This window comes from Phoenix dactylifera, chromosome 17, assembly GCF_051530095.1.
Source record: "Phoenix dactylifera cultivar Ajwa chromosome 17, Ajwa_hap1_PhDact_Kaust_v1.1, whole genome shotgun sequence".
NCBI lineage: Eukaryota > Viridiplantae > Streptophyta > Magnoliopsida > Arecales > Arecaceae > Phoenix > Phoenix dactylifera.
The window spans coordinates 6,432,963-6,450,570 of record NC_143206.1 but is presented as its reverse complement, the minus strand read 5'-3'; the positions used below and the strand labels follow the sequence as shown (position 1 = coordinate 6,450,570).

Here is a 17,608-nt window from a genome sequence, read left to right as displayed (position 1 = left end):
AAAAACAAGATACATGACAATCACAATAACAAGCTTTATATGTGGTACATAGATTTTTTTCTTAACCACATTTTGCAGTGAGAGGCTAAAATGGTTACATTATGAGGATTGCATGAATTTAGAGTTGCATGAGAGATACAGGGATACCAAACAAAATTGACACCTGGGATGCTCCTCAATAAAAATACAAACAGGGTAAAACATGGACTGCCTGAAGTGCCATATGCTATGAAGAGGCTCTTGAGTGAAGTGCTACTAAAGAAGCGTAAGCCCCATCCTTGATATTAATAAGTGTTTCATGCTTCCCTTTCTCTATGATCATTCCATTTTTGACCACTGCAATCACATCTGCACCTTTTATTGTAGATAACCGATGGGCTATAACAATCGTGGTTCGATTGACCATTACTCGATCCAATGCATCCTGAACAACTCGCTCAGATTCAGCATCAAGTGCACTAGTTGCCTCATCTAGTAATAAGATTTTGGGATCTTTCACTATGGCACGTGCGATTGCTACACGCTGTTTCTGCCCTCCTGATAGCTGGGTACCTCGCTCTCCAACTAATGTGTCATAACCCTGCAGTTTCAGTTTTCATTAAGAGATTCAGAAGTTAATAAAACACATTTTTTGATGGGCATATATTTTGAAGACAGTAGAAAGAGACAATTTTATTAAGAAAAAAGTAATCAGCTGGAATTAGTTTAAGAAATAGTAGTTATGTGGTGGAATCCAACCTTCTGCAAACTACTAATGAACTTGTGAGCATTTGCTAGCTCTGCAGAAGCTATGATCTCAGCTTCGGTGGCCTGCCCTTCCTTTCCATAAGCAATATTGGCTCGGATTGTCTCATTGAACAGGGATGGTTCTTGACTCACCAGACCCATCTGTTGCCTCAACCACCTCAGCTGGAACCTTTGTATTTCAATTCCATCTAGCAATATCTGACCCGAATCAGGGTCATAAAATCTTTGCAACAATGATATGGCAGTTGATTTTCCACAGCCACTCTCCCCAACAAGTGCAACAGTCTAAGAAGTTAAATGAAGCTTGTTAGATTTCAAAGTAAAACTTGTAAGTTTAAATGATAATTTTTTCAAAATTTATCATAGAAGCGACTGTGTATCCTTTGCCATTTGGCTTTTGGCCTGTTTGCGCATTGGAGATGAACCTATCGAAGGTTACCATCTAGGCTCTTTGGATTTTGAAGGTTATTCCTTAGTTGAATGAGCTTAAACAGTGACAAGCATGGTTGATCTCTCTACCCAACAACTGGCCTTTGGATTTTGAAGGTTTTTAGTCGCAGCACAAAAAGCAACAGGAATGGGAGATTTTATTCTTCCTATTGGGTTGAGTTTAATCTACTTGTCTAACTTGCTCAAGTATAGAAGTTCAACATGTAAGAATATACAAAATAGATGGAAATTATTTGTCGTCAGATCCATTACCTTTCCAGCATGTATAGCCAAGCATAAGTCTTGGAAGATTTGGACATTTGGCCTTGCAGGATAGCTGAAGCTGACATGCTGAAACTCGATGTTGCCCTTCACTCTTTCTAAGGTCATCCCAGAATCATCACTTGGGTCTATCTTAGACTTCCGATCAAGAATGGAGAACACCGAAGCTGTAGCAGATTTGGCTTTGGTAGAGTCTGGTGCAATGGAGCTTGACTGAGAAATTCCAATGGCTGCCATAGAAAGAGCAAAGAAAACCTGTGGCCAGATGAAAGACGAAATTGAGATTAGCAAGAAGAGCAAATATAGCTGTTCTCATTATGTTAATGAACTGGATGATGAGCTTCTCCCATCACAAATAAGGGGAAAAATAGCAAAGATGGGTGCAATTACTACATAAGTTCAATTTTCTGTTTTAAGCATTAAAAGTTGCTTGTTGAGACAATAATATGAAAGTTTAATCTTGCTACTGTGAGATGCATGGTGCTAGCAATAGGTCACATTTCAGAAGGTCCTTCAAGGAAAAGCAGTGAATGGGACAGAGAGCCAACCTTGGATGGTAGTATTCTTACATCTCGTTTGTTGTTGAAAAGTTGCAGTTCATGGCTCTGTTTTGTATGTTTTAGATTCCCTAATGCTTCTCTAGGTTTCCTTATGTTTTAAAGTGATTAATGGCTGCTAGTGGCATTGCTCATGTCTCTATTTTTTTTGTTTCTGGATTGAGTTTTTTAGATACGAGAGGTTGGAGCATTCCATGTTCGTGGGTGATTTGTAGTCTGTTTTGCTTACTGGCCTCTTGGAGAACTTTTTTAGTTTTGCTCAGAATGGAGGCAATGGAAGGGTTTTCCCTTCAGCTCTTTCTCAATAAAAAGGAGGATTATAGCAACTGTTCTTGTCGATTTGCATCTGATGTAGCCATGCAAATCAAATTTTCATTTGCATTAGTTGTTTTTATAAGCATGAATTGGGTAATGTATCTTGTAATCAATGAGTTCAGCATTCATAGATGTTTCGTAGCTGTAATTTAGAATTTTCTAATGCTAAAGTGAATGAGAGAAATTACTTCTATTCATTTTCTCCTTTTAAACAGAACCACAAGATCTAAATAAAAGGCTTATTTATTAGCTGTCAAATCTTCAAATTGGTATGAAAATATTATATTATTTGTATTTTTTTATTAATCACTGCAAATCATATGTACGATATATGAACGATTTGGTAATTTCTTTATGCTTTTCGTGACAAATATGGCAAGACCAAATTTAAAACTTCATAAAATGTGACTGTGAACCAAAGTTAATTCTTGTCTTATTTGTTTTTGAAGAAAATTATATAATAATTAAAGGTAAATACAAATTTACGATAATATTTTAGGAAGAAGATATTACGTACTCGAAAAACTTTTGAAAAAGTTGTCTTCCCATCCTCCACAAGCCGAGCTCCAACATAAAAGCTGGTTGCATACACACAAAATAACAAGAAAAACGAGATTCCAAAACCAATTCCACTGATTATCCCTTGCCTGATTCCTGTTCTCAAAGGGCCTTCACATTTTTCTTTGTACAGTTTGATTACCTTTTCCTCAGCCGAAAATGAAGCAACTGTTCTTATACTTCCCACTGCATCATTAGCAACTTGACTTGCTTCCTCGTACATCATCTGCAGCCATTTTTAAATTTCCACCTCATCAGAAATCAATGGAATCACCAAACTCTTAAGTCTAAAGAAAAAAGCTATAGATCCTCTCTAAAGTTACAGCTACAAGCAAAGGTACTTGAATTGTTACAAAAATCTCTCCTAGATGCTGTCTTAGGGCAACAATGTTTTAAAATTCCTTACTAAGAAGCTTCACGAGTTAATTTAATTGTGAATAACAATAGAAGCATTATCAGAAGACAACTATTTCTATCAATATATATATATATTAGTAGTTCATGCTAGATATAACAAATTTCATAGAGTTCTTCTGAAAGAAGCAAAATTTTCATAGTTGTATAGCCAAACCTTTGCATCTGCACTGAATCCCTTTATAAACTTCATCTGGATATATCCATTGAGGCCTATGAGAGGTATCAAAGCCAAGATAATAAGAGATAGTTGCCAATTGGCAAGAAAAGCAATCAGCAAACCAGAGACCATACTGGCAGTGTTCTGAACAAGTAGTGCAAGTGCATCACCCACAAGACTCCTAACTGTGGCTGCATCTGCTGATAATCTTGCCCCAATTGTTCCACTGGAGTTCTCAGCTTTATCAAACCATTCTATCTCCATGTTAATCACCTTCTCAAACGTCATTAATCTTATTCTTCTTATCAATTTGGAGCCAGCAATAGCAAAGAAGTATGATCTAGCTGGAAGTGCAAGTAAGGACACTAAACCAAAAACCAGGAACATTAATGACCAAAAATTGGAATCCTTCTTGAGCTTGTGGGGTGGCTCGTAAAATGCATTTATCACATTGGAAGAGTATTGCGAATATTGGCAATATGACTCCATTGACGATGGCAGCAATCGAACCAAGTAGAAACACTGGGAGCTCTGGTTTGTTAAGGTATGCAAGGCGGCGGAGTGGTACTTCTTTTTGTTCTTGAGGAGGCATTTCAGTTTCTAGAATGTTTGTTTGCTCTGTTGTACTTGCTTGGATATCAATTCCTATAGGCATACCAAGTGCCATTTGGAACGAGTGGCCACTACTTTGCCCTTTAGATGATCCTCGGCTAACCGAACGGGTGAAGGACAGTTTTTTGCTAGAGCGCCTTCCTGAATCCCTGATATCAGATTTGTCCTGGTCTGGTCCGGTTGTATTATTTGATTCTTTGTTCATTTCCTGCAAGCGTATGAGTTGGCAATAAGCGCCATCTGGATCCTTCAACAGCTCTGAATGTGAACCTGATAAAAATAGAAACTAAATTAGCTCATCATGATAAATAAAGAAGTTCAAGATTTATGGCAATCTTTTGATTATAAAATAAGTCAATAGAATTAATCATTTTTTAACTAATGCAAAGTCAAGTAGGAGTGGACCAATTTAGTTGGTGCTTTGGCGAAGGAGAGGATGGACAGTCACTGTGTCTAATTGGTCCTTACCTTTTTCAACAATCGATCCTCGATGTATGACGGCTATTGTGTCGGCATTCCTCACAGTGCTCAAACGGTGAGCAACTACTACTGTTGTTCGGTTTGTCATGACCCTATCAAGTGCCTCCTGCACAATGTGTTCAGACTCTGCATCTAGAGCGCTTGTGGCTTCATCTAAAAGTAAAATTCGTGGATTTTTCAGAATTGCTCTTGCAATGGCAATTCTTTGCTTCTGCCCACCAGATAGCTGAGTTCCATGCTCACCAACCATCGTGTCAATTCCCTGAACATATTGGACATAGACATTTCAGATGATCATGAACTAATCCAAGTAAAAACAACATGAAATTAAACAAAGAAAAGAAACCCAAATCAGCAAGATCTAAGAGAAAGAAGCCAATATTCTATACTTTCCTTAATGTTGTTGACAAGTAACAAGCTTTCAGTAGTATAGGAAAAGAGTTATTATTATGAAAGTGATCAGTTTTAGCGATGACCGATAAAATTAAAAATTAAGAAAAGGACATTTTTTGAAAGACCAGATGTTTGAAACCTGAGGCATTTTATCAATGAACTTGGCAGCATTAGCTAGCTCAGCTGCAGCTCTGATTTCTTCAGTAGTTGCATTATCTTTTCCGTAAGCTATGTTATCTCTAATGCTAGAAGCAAATAGGACTGGTTCCTGACTGACAAGCCCAATTTTGCCTCTAAGCCATCTCAGTTGGTACTCCTTGATATTTATACCATCAATGAGAACTTCACCAGCCTGTGGGTCATAGAATCTTTCTATCAAACTGACGACAGTGGACTTTCCACTTCCACTCTCTCCAACCAAGGCCACAGTCATTCCATTTTCTATAAACAGAGAGAATCCATGGAAGATTTGCTCGTCTGGTCTGGCAGGATAACTGAAATAAACATCTCTAAATTCTATGTCTCCTTGGATGTCATTGGGCTTCTTTCCACTTGTGTCATAAGCATCTATTTCTGGCTTTCTGTTGATTGTCTGAAACATCTTATATGCTGCAGCTTGACCTGCTGCAAATGCTGTCATGCATGGTGATGCCTGCCCTAAAGAGCTGGAAAATTCATATCAGAAATACATAACATTAGGCAATGTTATAAGATTGGACATCACGAAATGTTTTAGGTGCCAGTTAGCTCTTAAAGATTGCAAATATAGATGCTGTCACAAAATTCAACCTACAATTATCATGGTTGAACAAAATATGTACAATTCGATGATATTTGGTATTATTACTTCGGCTGCATTTTTGTGAATATGCTGCATTTCAAAAGCTAGCTGAATTTTATGAGTCCAATGAATTCAGAAGTGGTCAGCATATTCTACATGTATAGTTCACAGCTGAATACGGAATGGCATAATATAGTTCACTTAAGGTATCTTTATATTTGTCACTACTAATTAACATTCTAGGTGTATAAGTTTCATATATCAGTTCTTGTCAGCAGGCCAATCTATATTTTGACAGGCCATCTGTAATCCTTCACCAATTCAAGTTTTCATATTATGTAGGGTGTACTGAAATCTGAAAGAAATTTTAATAATTGTTCACTAAAAAAATCAAATAAGTTTTAAGCTAGTTGTAGAACTACATTATAGAGATTGTAATTATAGAAGTCGGGCAGTATAGTATGAGGCATTAGAAGATACAACTTCAAGCATCAACGGTTGGATTGATTTGCATGAAAATTGGGGTGGTAGAAGTACTAGGAGAATATGAAAAGCACAATATATAAGTAGCGATACATTAACTACCCAAATTTCCTACACTTATGTGCATGTTTGCATATAACCATAACCATCAACTCTTGTTCTAATTATTTAGTGCCGGCTTCATGAATCCTCAAATGATAGTCATTCCTTTAAGTTTCCTGCTGTGTGTATGGGTGTATGCATGGGTGTGAGTGTGTTTCTTAGTATGCTTAATAAAATTTTTAATATTTTGTACTTTATTCAGATTCCTATATAAATGAGCAGAATATAATGTAATCAATTCGACCTAGCATTCATCCAGTGACACTAAAAAATTTAGGGAAGTGTAATACTTTTGCATTGAAAGGGAGCACCAAACTCTCCTTTTCACCCTATTTTCAGCAGGTGCTCCTATCATATTAACCAAGACAGTTCACTTCAGTTTCTTTTTTGGTGAAAACTTCCATGTATTGGATGAAATTTGCATAATGTGTTATGAGATGTTTCTTTCACCAAGCTTGTTTCATTAAAATATGCAAAGCAATTAGCAACTTACAAAGAGCCAGTCAGGACTGCAAATATCACGTTAATGACGTCAGCACCTGTGTAACCTTTGTCCAATATCAGTTTTGCTCCATACCATATACCCAAAGAATACCCACAGAAGAAGAAGAGCATGACTGTGCCAAGACCTAATCCAGCAGCCAGACCTTCCTGAACACTTGAACTGTAAGCACTTTTCAGAGATTCACCGTATTTGTGCACTGCATGCTTTTCCCCAGTAAAAGAAGCAACCTAAGAAAAGACTTCAGTTAGATTTCCGAAAATAAAATAGGTTGAAAATATTAAGAAATGAAATGGTCTACCATGTCCTCCTGTCCTGGAACAAGTGTAGAACTTACTGTTCTAATTGAGCCAATGGTCTGTTCCACAACAACTGCTGCTTCTCCATAAGCTGCCTGTCCACGGGATGCCATCTTGGATACAACGGTGGACATGACTCCTCCAGCAACCACAAGTGGAGGAAGTGTGGCAAGCATAACGAGGCTGAGAAGCCACCCTTGAACAAAGGCAACCGCAAAACCTCCGATGAAAGTTGATGTTAACTGAATGAACTTACCAACCTACAAAATGTGATAGATATGAGATCGATTAGGACACACGCTCGAAAAAAAAAGAGATGCAGCAGAGCACCAAAATCATTCATTTGCCTAGAAGGCTAACAGGATTGGAAATCACAAGAAACCTGAAGAAGAACTAAATTTCCACTACAAGCCTTGTCATGAAATGCATCGATTTGCAAGGCAACAAACAGGCCAAACAAAAATGCATGAAACGGTACCAGTACCTTTTCACCCATGGCATCTTGAATGAGGACAGTGTCACCTGACATTCTCTCAACAACTTCTCCTGTATTGGTTTCCTTGTCAAAGAATCCAATTTCTTGCCGTAGTATGGTTTTCAGGTATAAATTTCGTATTCGTGCAGCCTGTCTTTCTCCAGTAGCCATCCAACAAGCCACCTCTGACAAAGAAATTAGGCCATTTGGAGTCAGCACTTCATAAATTGAAGAATTTGAAACCAAACTTGGCTCTTATGTATACAAATAGCGAAAGGATACTTACGGAAGAAAGATGCCACGCCTGATCCAATTGCTAGATAGACAAACTCAAGCGCTACCTGAACGTGATTAGACTCATTCATCACTTTATAGCACCAAAATGATTAGATATATATTTAATTTTTCATCTTAGTTGAATTCAAATGAAATAAGAGAGAATTGCCATTCATATAAACAGTTGAAGTATCGACCAAAGAAAATTTGAAGCTAACATAAGCTAATTATCATAATTCTCAACATAGTGGATCAAACCAAATAAAATGGAAATTGAGCATCGAATGAAGAAGGGATAGCGAAAACAGAATCATGCCCAGAATTTTTATGAATAACAAAATCATGCTTGTTTGAAAAACTAGCATCTGCATCAGAAACACGCACCTTGGAAACTCTATGAACTACATCATGGATGTCTGAAGCTCCTCCAAAAGATGCAATCAAGTCTCCCATGAGAACTGTCATAAGTGGCAGTGCGAGCCCATTTGCGACCGCACCCACAGTCCCCAAGATCATCAAAATTATATCAGTTGAGTCTGCAAATACGAACAGCTTGTAAAATGGCACGGTATACTTGCCGTCACCCTTCTTCCCACTCTTCTCGCTCTCATGCTGATCCTGCATCTTCTCAGGTTCTCCAGAAGGAACTTTTACTACTGAATTGCTAGAGGATCCAATATCATTGGTCCTTATACCATCTTCAAGTTCAATTGTTTCCTTTTCTCCTTCAGCCCCCATCTCTAGCGTATGAACTCAATAAAAAAGCCTCTTATAATTCTCTGTTCCTTACGGTCCCCACTGCTCAATATCAATGAATCACCTGCCGCAACACAGAGAATGATACTTTAGAGGGGAAAAATTAGAGCCTTCAGCCTAACGAGCAGCCCCTAGTTTGAATGAAAATTCTTGGGAACCTAACCATTTAAAAATTCAGAAGAAGAAGAATAAAGCTTGCGTCGCTTAAATGCAAATAGATATATTTGCTACATGTAACATTGAGAGCACCAAATAAAGGTGAAAAGAAGACAGCATCTGAATTAAAAAGAGTCATGATCTCTTCTTTGAGAAGGGTAGCATATTAGAGTTTTTAGAGCTCTTCAACAATATACACAGTTCCAGAAGACTTGTGAACATGTATATTCCTCTTTAGAATCTCAGAGTGGAAAACAAAAAGGAACAGAATGAAGTCAAGTTGTAACATGGATTCATTGCACAGAAAATAAGGTTGTAAGACTTACCAAACATAAACAGACCATCCAAGACATATCAATATGCATGGAGAGAGAGAGAGAGAGAGAGAGAGAGAGAGAGAGAGAGAGAGAGAGAGGGTGGGAGGCAGGGAGGGAGGAGGAGGAGGAGGAGCTAATAAGAACCCAATACTTTCACCAACCCACATTAAGAGGAAGAGCAAACCACCAAAAGTAGGGGAAGAACTACAATAACTAGCATTGCAACTAAGTTTAGAGTTAAAAAAACTCACCTTGGCAAGCCAAATAGGCGCTTGGCTTCAGACACAAGGTTGATGGCTTCTGAAATTTATAAAATTGAATATGGCCATGAGTTGGGGGCATCAGGAGTTCCTTAGAGTGCAAGAATTGAAGTACCTTGGAGGCCAATTTTTCTTCCAGTCAAATGGTGGTAATCATTGCGAAATCAATGTTCGTATTTTTTTTAATTTTGTTGATTTTCTTGCCATTGTTTACGATTTTTTGTCCAATCTCATTTATTGCCCCCACGGAGAGATTTGCCCCTCTGGGTTGCGACTTGCCATCGTGATTGTGACATAAAATTACCCGCGTGCCCTGACCGTTGACCAAATAATCCACAGTTGAAATCACCCCACTATATGAGTGGAATCCAACCCACCCCCCCGATTAGGTCTTTTTTTCCAAAAACTCCCTGGCAGACTTTCTTTGACATTAGTGTTTGTAGACTCTCTTTTTTTTTTAACCAAAATTATTAATTCAATCTAAAAATAAAACATTCATAAGCATTTGGAAATAAAAAATCTAATAATTTAACAATTCAGAATGAATATTTCTCACAATCATCCATACAACAGATGGTCAAATTTTACCTGCTCATTAAATTAAGTTCGTAGGCTTAAGAAGAACACTGACATGGTAAAACGATGCTCGAATCCTTACTGTACTTATCATAAGACCTTGGGGGGCCAAGAAAAAGCTGGTATTGTTTATCATATCAAAAACATATTCATGATCATATATATTAACTATTAAAAAGCTATCGTTGGTCATTATTGTAATCAATCCATAAAGTTAATTAGTGGGATATATCAAACTTTATATTGAAGCAGCCATCTAACTTTCTCAAGGGGAAGACCCACCAACCCAAAACGGTTAGGTCCTACGAGACATCAACCCATGGTTGAGCCTTGAAGCATAAAGTTCCTTGGTGCCCACGTTCCAACCTTTTTTGAGCATATGCTATTTGGAGTGTGCTTTGGATTTTAATAATTTGTTTTCAATAATACTTTTAAAAGAGTATTTGAAAAAGAAAGTTTCAGACCACCTTTGATGCATGGCAGTTTGAGGGCTCCAAAAATGGGTGTCCCTGCTCCTTCCTTTCTCCTTCCTTACCTGCTTCTTTGTTGGTTCTCCACAGAATTTAGTCCGGTGCACAAATTCTTTATAGGTGACACATTGTGCGAATCTTTCAAATTCAAGTAATATGGACAAGCTTTATTACTCATGATTAGAATAATATCTTATTGGTTGATGATGTAGTGCTCAGTGGATGGCAAGGAAGCATCCATGAAGCTTGCCACGGGAACTTGGTCCATGAAACTAAGATATCTATTCCCAATAAAAATTGGATAAGTTTTAATATTATCTGCAAGGATGAGGTTTGGTGCCAAGATCTCATTGTTTTGGTAGTTCCGTAAAATATTTGGTTCAATTTGTGATCCCCGCAGTCATTTTATGGATGATGCATGCTGTGATGCATTCCTACTGTATTATTTAGTTAATCTATTAGTTCATTGACATCTTGAACAATGTCTTGGCACTGTTACTGCATACTATAGGGATGGTAATGGTCTGGTTGTGTTGGGTGGAGAGATGGATGTTTTAAGGGACAAAAAAACAGTCAATCCAAACCTAATATATTTGTTAAATGGTTAAAGAATCCCATACCAAATCTAATTTATTAAATAAGCAATTTGACCCGACATGCAATCCATTTGATAAATAGTTACATACATCTTAAATGACTTAAGTGATCTTCAATAGACTAGAAATGTTAATGAATATTGCTAATAGATGCAAACATTAATAATTTCAAAATATATGATGAGAAAAATTTAAAAAACTAAAAAAAAAAAGCTTGCATGAATTGAGACATGTAAGAACACTGCTCTAAGAGCGAAATTCACCTCCTCGTGCGGGTTTAGGCGAGAGTGTCCCCAAGATACAATGAAACCTAGCTCAATCTTATCTTCCTCTCATGAGCATGATTATGTAGGAGGCTTGATACAATCAACTCTCCTTTAGTTGTCCAACAAGAAAGCTTAAGAAAAAATAAAGTTAAAAATAGGAAAAATTAGAAAAAATTAGAAGGCTAAAGGCGCCTTTCCCTCTCGAGCTCAGAGTACTAGCCTAAATAGGTATGGATGTAATGTGCTAAGACAGCCAGAGAGGCCCATAAAGGCCTCAATGACTTTCACAATAAAGGGCATTATTGTTGACGCCTCATAAAGACCTACCAGTATATGCATATTAATATTTGTAACACATATGTTATGGTGTGCACAAGTCAATCGAGAGTAAGTCATTTTGAAATTTGAATTTAAATTTGAAATCAAAGATATTGTAACTCTTGCATTACAATTTCAAAGCAAATATGAAGTTAAACTTGACCTACCCTTGTGTGGGTTTAGGCGAGAGCGTCCCCAAGGTACAACGAAACCTAGCTCAATCTTATCCTCCTCTCAAGAGCATGATTGTGTAGGAGGCTTGATACAATCAACTCTCCTTTAGTTGTCCAACAAGAAAGCTTAAGAAAAAATAAAGTGAAAAATAGTAAAAATTAGAAAAAAATAAGAAGGCAAAAGGTGCTTTTCCCTCTCGGGCTCAGAGTACTAGCCTAAATAGGTATGGATGTAATATGCTAAGACAGCCGGAGAGGCCATAAAGGCCTCAATAACTTTCACAATAAAGACCATTATTGTTGACGCCTCATAAATGCCTACCAGCATGTATATATTAATATCTGTAACGCATATGTTATGGTGCGCACAAGTCAATCAAGAGTAAGCCATTTTGAAATTTAAATTTAAATTTGAAATCAAGAGCATTGTAACTCTTACATTACAATTTCAAAGCAAATATGAAGTTAAACTTGACCTACCCTTGTGTGGGTTTAGGCGAGAGTGTCCCCAAGGTACAACGAAACCTAGCTCAATCTTATCCTCCTCTCGAGAGCATGATTGTGTAGGAGGCTTGATACAATCAACTCTCCTTTAGTTGTCCAACAAGAAAGCTTAAGAAAATAAAGTGAAAAATAGTAAAAATTAGAAAAAATTAGAAGGCAAAAGATGCCTTTTCCTCTCGGGCTCAGAGTATTAGCCTAAATAGGTATGGATGTAATGTGCTAAGACAGCCAGAGAGGCTTATAAAGGTTTTAATGACTTTCACAATAAAGGCCATTATTGTTGACACCTCATAAAGGCCTACGAGCATGTGCATATTAATATACGTAACAAATATGTTATGGTGCGCACAAATCAATCGAGAATAAGTCATTTTGAAATTTGAATTTAAATTTGAAATCAAGGACATTGTAAATCTTACATTACAATTTTAAAGCAAATATGAAGTTAAACTTGACCTACCCATAGGTGCTATATTGGATTTGAATCAGATTTCAAATCAATCTATATTGATTGACTGCCTCCATTATGTTGTTGCGAGCAAATACCGCTATTTTGATGAGTTACGCCCTATTCGATGCGACGTTCGCAGCGAAATTCGAACGGAACGTCGTTCATCGTATGAATGCGCCTCGGATCGTAGAATTCAAAAAATTTTCTAGATCCAAATCCAGAAGATCTTTGAACTCATTAGGAAGGGAAGATTAGGATCTGAGGAGGGTTAATTAAGATTTATAAAACTGAAATAAAAATCAAAAGTTATAAATTTGAAGATCTCATCTTTAAAAATTCTGCAGGTGTAGAACACCGCAGCCCGATGATCTTTCAGGTCCTGGTTAAGCCGCACATATGTCCGGCCTCTACAGGTATCTACATGGAGATCTAATCATCTGAGATAGGGTCTTACCGGAGTGCTAGCTCCTTGCAAAGACCTCTCATGACTATCAAATAGATTGGAAGAAATCTGCAACATACCTCCTTGAAGAAGAACCCTTTCTTCTTTGATCTTACTCGAAACGGAGGAAGAGGAAGGAGGAACCTTTGCGCGTGGATCTTCCTTGCCTTGATGCCGTGGAAGAAGAGGATGTAGAGGACCCTCTTGCTGCCGTGGAGAAGGAGGAAGAATGAGCTTGGGCGTGGAGGAAAGAACTCCTTCTTTCCTTGGACGAATTGATCTCTTCCTAGGTTCTTCTTCTTTCTTTCTTTCCAACACTTGGAAGAAGATGAACTTGATCACCCTTGCTGCCGTGGGAAGAAGAGGGGAAGCCTCTTGTTGCCGTGGAAAGGAAGAATAAAAGAGAAAGGAAGGCATGGAGAGGAAGAGGAGAGAATTTATTCATAATGTCTCCTTTGCTATCCTTTTATAGATTAGATTTAGGGCTTCTCATAATCTTATTAGGAGTATGTGACTATAACCCACCCTTGGATTAATGCCAAGTGTCCAATCCTTGTGCTCATAGATGCATGACATATGTCCACTTAATCAATTGATTAATTTTCTAATCATATTAGGATTTCTAATTTTATTAGGAGAATTAATTGATTTGGGAGCATGCATCCTACGACGCCATGTGGACTTTAAAGTCCGTATAGTGCGAACACGACTTAAGTCATATTCATCCTACGACGATATGTGGTTTTTAAAATCCACACAATTCTTGGTTTAATCAAATTGACCCAATCATGAACCCAAATCAATTTGGGTCGAACCCAATTTGATTTGGCTCATTAAATCAGCCTAATTGCAATCCAATTGCAATCAATTCCACTTAATTCTTCTTCCATTAACTCACTAACACTTAGTGGGTTAATTCAATCACCAATCATATTGATGATTGATTTCTATTATGATTCTAAATCATAATTATGATAGTCTGACTAATTAAATTCTCTATATGTGTGATCCCGTAGGTTATATTCTGACTGGTAGTGAGACATATTGAGATCTCCATCTCAATATCACTGAAACTCCTTTCAGTGGACTGAAACGATTTCAATTCTACCCTCAGAGTTCACTGATCACCAAGTGAATGCCTTCGAGTCTCACAATCCACTAGTGACACCTAGCAGTATGTGGTGGCAACCCAGCAGAATGAATATTTGAACCTTTAGGTGCAGTTAGCATATGATACAGTTCCTCCATCATGGATCCCGACATGACGGAGGTTATGGATATCTTGTCAAACCCTATCGTCCGTCATATGTCAAATTTATACGACTTCCAGTTCGAGATATGGAAAACTCTTTTTCCAAAATACCTGGCCAGAAATTTATCGAACTCAGTCTCATAAATCACATAGGATCACTTCTAATCTATCAAGGTCGATAGATCCCATCTAGATGCAACCCTATTCCAATATGAACATACTGTAGCCAATCCGCACTACAAGGACCCGAATGGCTAGGGCCCAAGTTCACATGCTCGTCAAACTACAACAACCTCATAGTGAATAGCTGAGGCATCGCAGGTCAAAGGATCAGTCATACAACTGCAGCATAAGTAGTCACTGACGAGTGGATAGACATCCATGTGACTACTATCTTTGGTCACGCTCAGTACCTTGTTCTCTAACAAGTACTTGCATAATCACTCCAGTATCTCTACACCGTAGACTCGAGACTTGTCCATCTGACTAAGTGATTTGTGCACTAATCTCAGCTGATTGATCACCGTCCCTCGTGATGGATCCATCGATCAGGAGCATTTAGAAATTAATCCTTAATGACACATGCCTCAAATTCTCAACTCCTCGAGAATATGTGTCATCATCTATTAATTTCTTGGATGATTCATAGACACATACAAACATGAATGAAAAACAAATTGCCCAATCTTATTTATTAATAAGTGTCAAATTACAAATTTATGCCCTATATTACAAATATGCGTTAGCCACATTGGCTTATAGGGCATACTTCTAACAATCTTCCACTTGCACTAAAGCCAATCAGACATATATTTAAGTCCCATTTTCTCAAGATGGACTTCTAATTTCTTTTGACTCAGCTGCTTAGTGAATGGGTCCGCCACGTTATCAGTGGAGTCTACTCTCTGCACATCTACATACTTTTTTTCGAGGTAGTCGCGAATTAGATGAAATCGCCGCTCTATGTGCTTGGACTCTGGCGAGACCTCGGCTCCTTAGCCAGTGCCATGGCGCCGTTGTTGTCGCAGAAAAGGATTATGGCATCTGATGACATGACTCCTAGCTCTTCGACAAACTTTTTGTACCAAAATGTTTCCTTCGCAGCATTCGATGCAGCAATGTACTTTGCTTTCATGGTAGAATCTGCAATATTCAGTTGCTTGGAACTCTTCCAATTTACCGATCCTTCATTGCATAAGAATACATATCCTGATGTAAACTTTCTATCATCAGGGTCAGTCATAAAGTCTGAATCAGTATATCCTTCTATCTTTAATTCTGTGCCTCCCCCAAAGAATAAAAATATATCCTTAGTCCTTCTCAAGTACTTAAGGATATTTTTCACAACTATCGAGTACTCCTCGCCTGGATTTGATTGATATCTGCTCGTGACACTCACAGCATGTGCTATATCAGGTCAAGTACATAGCATGGCATATATGAGGCTCCCTATTGCCGATGCATAAGGGATCCTACTCATGCGCTGAATCTCTTCAGATATTTTGGGGCACATTTTTTTGGAGAGATTTATCCCATGCCTTAGGGGTAACAATCTCCTCTTAGAGTTTTCCATGCTGAACCTCTTCAACACTTCCTCTATGTATATTTTCTGTGATAGGCCAAGCATCCTCTTAGATCTATCTCTATAGACCTTAATCCCCAAAATATAAGATGCTTCACCTAGGTCTTTCATGGAAAACTTCTTAGACAACCATAATTTGACCGATGTGAGCATGGGAGTATCATTTCCAATCAGGAGTATATCATCCACGTACAATACGAGGAATACTATAGCCCTCTCACTGACATTTTTGTACATACATGGTTCCTCTTCATTCTTAATGAAATCAAATGATTTGATCACATCATCGAAACGAGTATTCCAACTCCAAAATGCTTGCTTTAGCCCATAAATGGATCTTTGCAGCTTGCAGACCTTGTGATCACCATCACTGGAAGTAAAACCCTGAGGCTGTTCCATATAGATATCTTCCTCAAGATATCCATTAAGAAAAGCAGTTTTCACATCCATCTGCTATATCTCATAATCATGATAAGCTGCAATGGCAAGTAACGTTCGAATGAACTTCAGCATGACTACCGGTGAAAAGGTATCCAGATAGTTAATGCCTTCGCGCTGACTATAACCTTTTGCCACCAACCTTGTCTTATAGGTCTCTACCTTACCATCTGAACCTATTTTCTTTTTGTAAATCAATTTACACCCAATAGGTATTATACCTTCAGGCAGATCTACTAAGGTCCATACTTGATTGGAATGCATGGACTTCATCGCATCCATCCATTTTTCGGAGTCGATGTCTAACATCGCTTCATTGTAGGTCTTGGGATCATCACTATGATCTCTTTCTCCTATGAGGAACTCTTCCTCTATTTCCTCTGTAAGCATACCTAAGTATCTTTCAGGAGGATGGGAGATCTTACTGGATCTACGAAGTGGACGAGATTCTTCATGTATTGGCTCAATGTGAATAGGTTCACTAGGCTCAATTGCTCGTTGCTCTTATAGACTTTCTCTTCGAGCTCAATTTTTCTCCCACTGCCTCTATCAAGGATAAACTGTTTTTCCAAGAAGATGGCATATCGGCTCACAAACACTTTGTGATCTTCTGGAATGTAAAAATTATATCCTAACGACTCTTTAGGATATCCAATGAAACAAGCACCAATTGTCCTAGACTCTAACTTGTCCGCCTGTTGTCGCTTGACTTGGGCCGGACATCCCCAAATCTTAAGATAACCAAGACTCGGTTTCTTACCATGCCATATCTCATACGGTGTGGTAGGAACGGACTTAGAGAAAACTCTATTCAATATGTAGATAGCTGTAAATAGGGCATCTTCCCACAAGAATAAGGGTAAGTCAGTGAAGCTCATCATGGACCTGACCATATCCCATAGGATCCGATTCCTCCTTTCTGACACTCCGTTGAGTTGAGGTGTTCCAGGAGGTGCCTATTGTGAAACTATACCATTTTGTTTGAGATAATCGCGAAACTCTCCACTAAGGTATTCTCCTCCTCGATTTGATCGAAGAACCTTAATGAGTTTTTCTGTCTGTTTTTCTACTTCAAATCTGAATTCTTTAAACCTTTCAAATGCTTCAGATTTATGTCTCATAGACATAACCATACCGTAAGAAATCATCGGTAAAAGTAATAAAGTAGAAAAATTAACCCCTAGCC

At 38.0% G+C, this 17,608-nt stretch overlaps 2 protein-coding genes across 4 annotated transcripts; both read right to left on the bottom strand.

Annotated features, from left to right (window-relative positions):
- Positions 1 to 10: 10 nt before the first annotated feature.
- On the bottom strand, positions 11 to 9,502 carry LOC103698004 (ABC transporter B family member 21-like). 3 transcript variants are annotated; one of them, XM_039122151.3, is made up of 13 exons: positions 9,346 to 9,502; positions 8,250 to 8,685; positions 7,876 to 7,930; positions 7,599 to 7,774; positions 7,153 to 7,374; positions 6,807 to 7,045; positions 5,087 to 5,612; positions 4,543 to 4,816; positions 3,460 to 4,344; positions 2,848 to 3,114; positions 1,450 to 1,713; positions 739 to 1,032; positions 11 to 580 (listed from the first exon to the last, which is right to left on the bottom strand). In XM_039122151.3, the coding sequence occupies exons 9-13, from the start codon at positions 3,949 to 3,951 to the stop codon at positions 227 to 229; spliced, it is 1,671 nt and encodes a 556-aa protein (XP_038978079.2). In that variant the 5' UTR covers positions 3,952 to 4,344; positions 4,543 to 4,816; positions 5,087 to 5,612; positions 6,807 to 7,045; positions 7,153 to 7,374; positions 7,599 to 7,774; positions 7,876 to 7,930; positions 8,250 to 8,685; positions 9,346 to 9,502; the 3' UTR covers positions 11 to 226. The 3 variants fall into 3 exon arrangements, with proteins under 3 accessions (XP_038978079.2, XP_038978078.2, XP_088569975.2); XM_039122150.3 differs by lacking the exon at positions 9,346 to 9,502 and adding an exon at positions 9,104 to 9,257; XM_088713849.2 differs by lacking the exon at positions 9,346 to 9,502 and adding an exon at positions 8,785 to 8,890.
- LOC149751011 (ABC transporter B family member 11-like) lies at positions 4,484 to 8,603 on the bottom strand. The gene is made up of 7 exons (XM_089928270.1): positions 8,124 to 8,603; positions 7,876 to 7,930; positions 7,599 to 7,774; positions 7,153 to 7,374; positions 6,807 to 7,045; positions 5,087 to 5,612; positions 4,484 to 4,816 (listed from the first exon to the last, which is right to left on the bottom strand). Exons 1-7 carry the CDS (start codon positions 8,601 to 8,603, stop codon positions 4,484 to 4,486), a joined length of 2,031 nt encoding a protein of 676 aa, XP_089784396.1.
- Positions 9,503 to 17,608: the final 8,106 nt, after the last annotated feature.

Bases quoted from the DNA above. Each gene is read 5' to 3' on its own strand.
- LOC103698004 (XM_039122151.3), bottom strand. From the start codon at position 3,951: ATGGAGTCATATTGCCAATATTCGCAATACTCTTCCAATGTGATAAAT. The intron at 3,115-3,459 runs GTTTGGCTATAC...AAATGGCTGCAG, and splicing joins GATTCAGTGCAGATGCAAAG to ATGATGTACGAGGAAGCAAG. The intron at 1,033-1,449 runs GTAATGGATCTG...TTAACTTCTTAG, and splicing joins TGGCTATACATGCTGGAAAG to ACTGTTGCACTTGTTGGGGA.
- LOC149751011 (XM_089928270.1), bottom strand. From the start codon at position 8,603: ATGGGGGCTGAAGGAGAAAAGGAAACAATTGAACTTGAAGATGGTATA. The intron at 7,931-8,123 runs GTTTGATCCACT...AATCACGTTCAG, and splicing joins CTCAATTTCCATTTTATTTG to GTAGCGCTTGAGTTTGTCTA. The intron at 7,046-7,152 runs GTAAGTTCTACA...GTCTTTTCTTAG, and splicing joins CCATTGGCTCAATTAGAACA to GTTGCTTCTTTTACTGGGGA.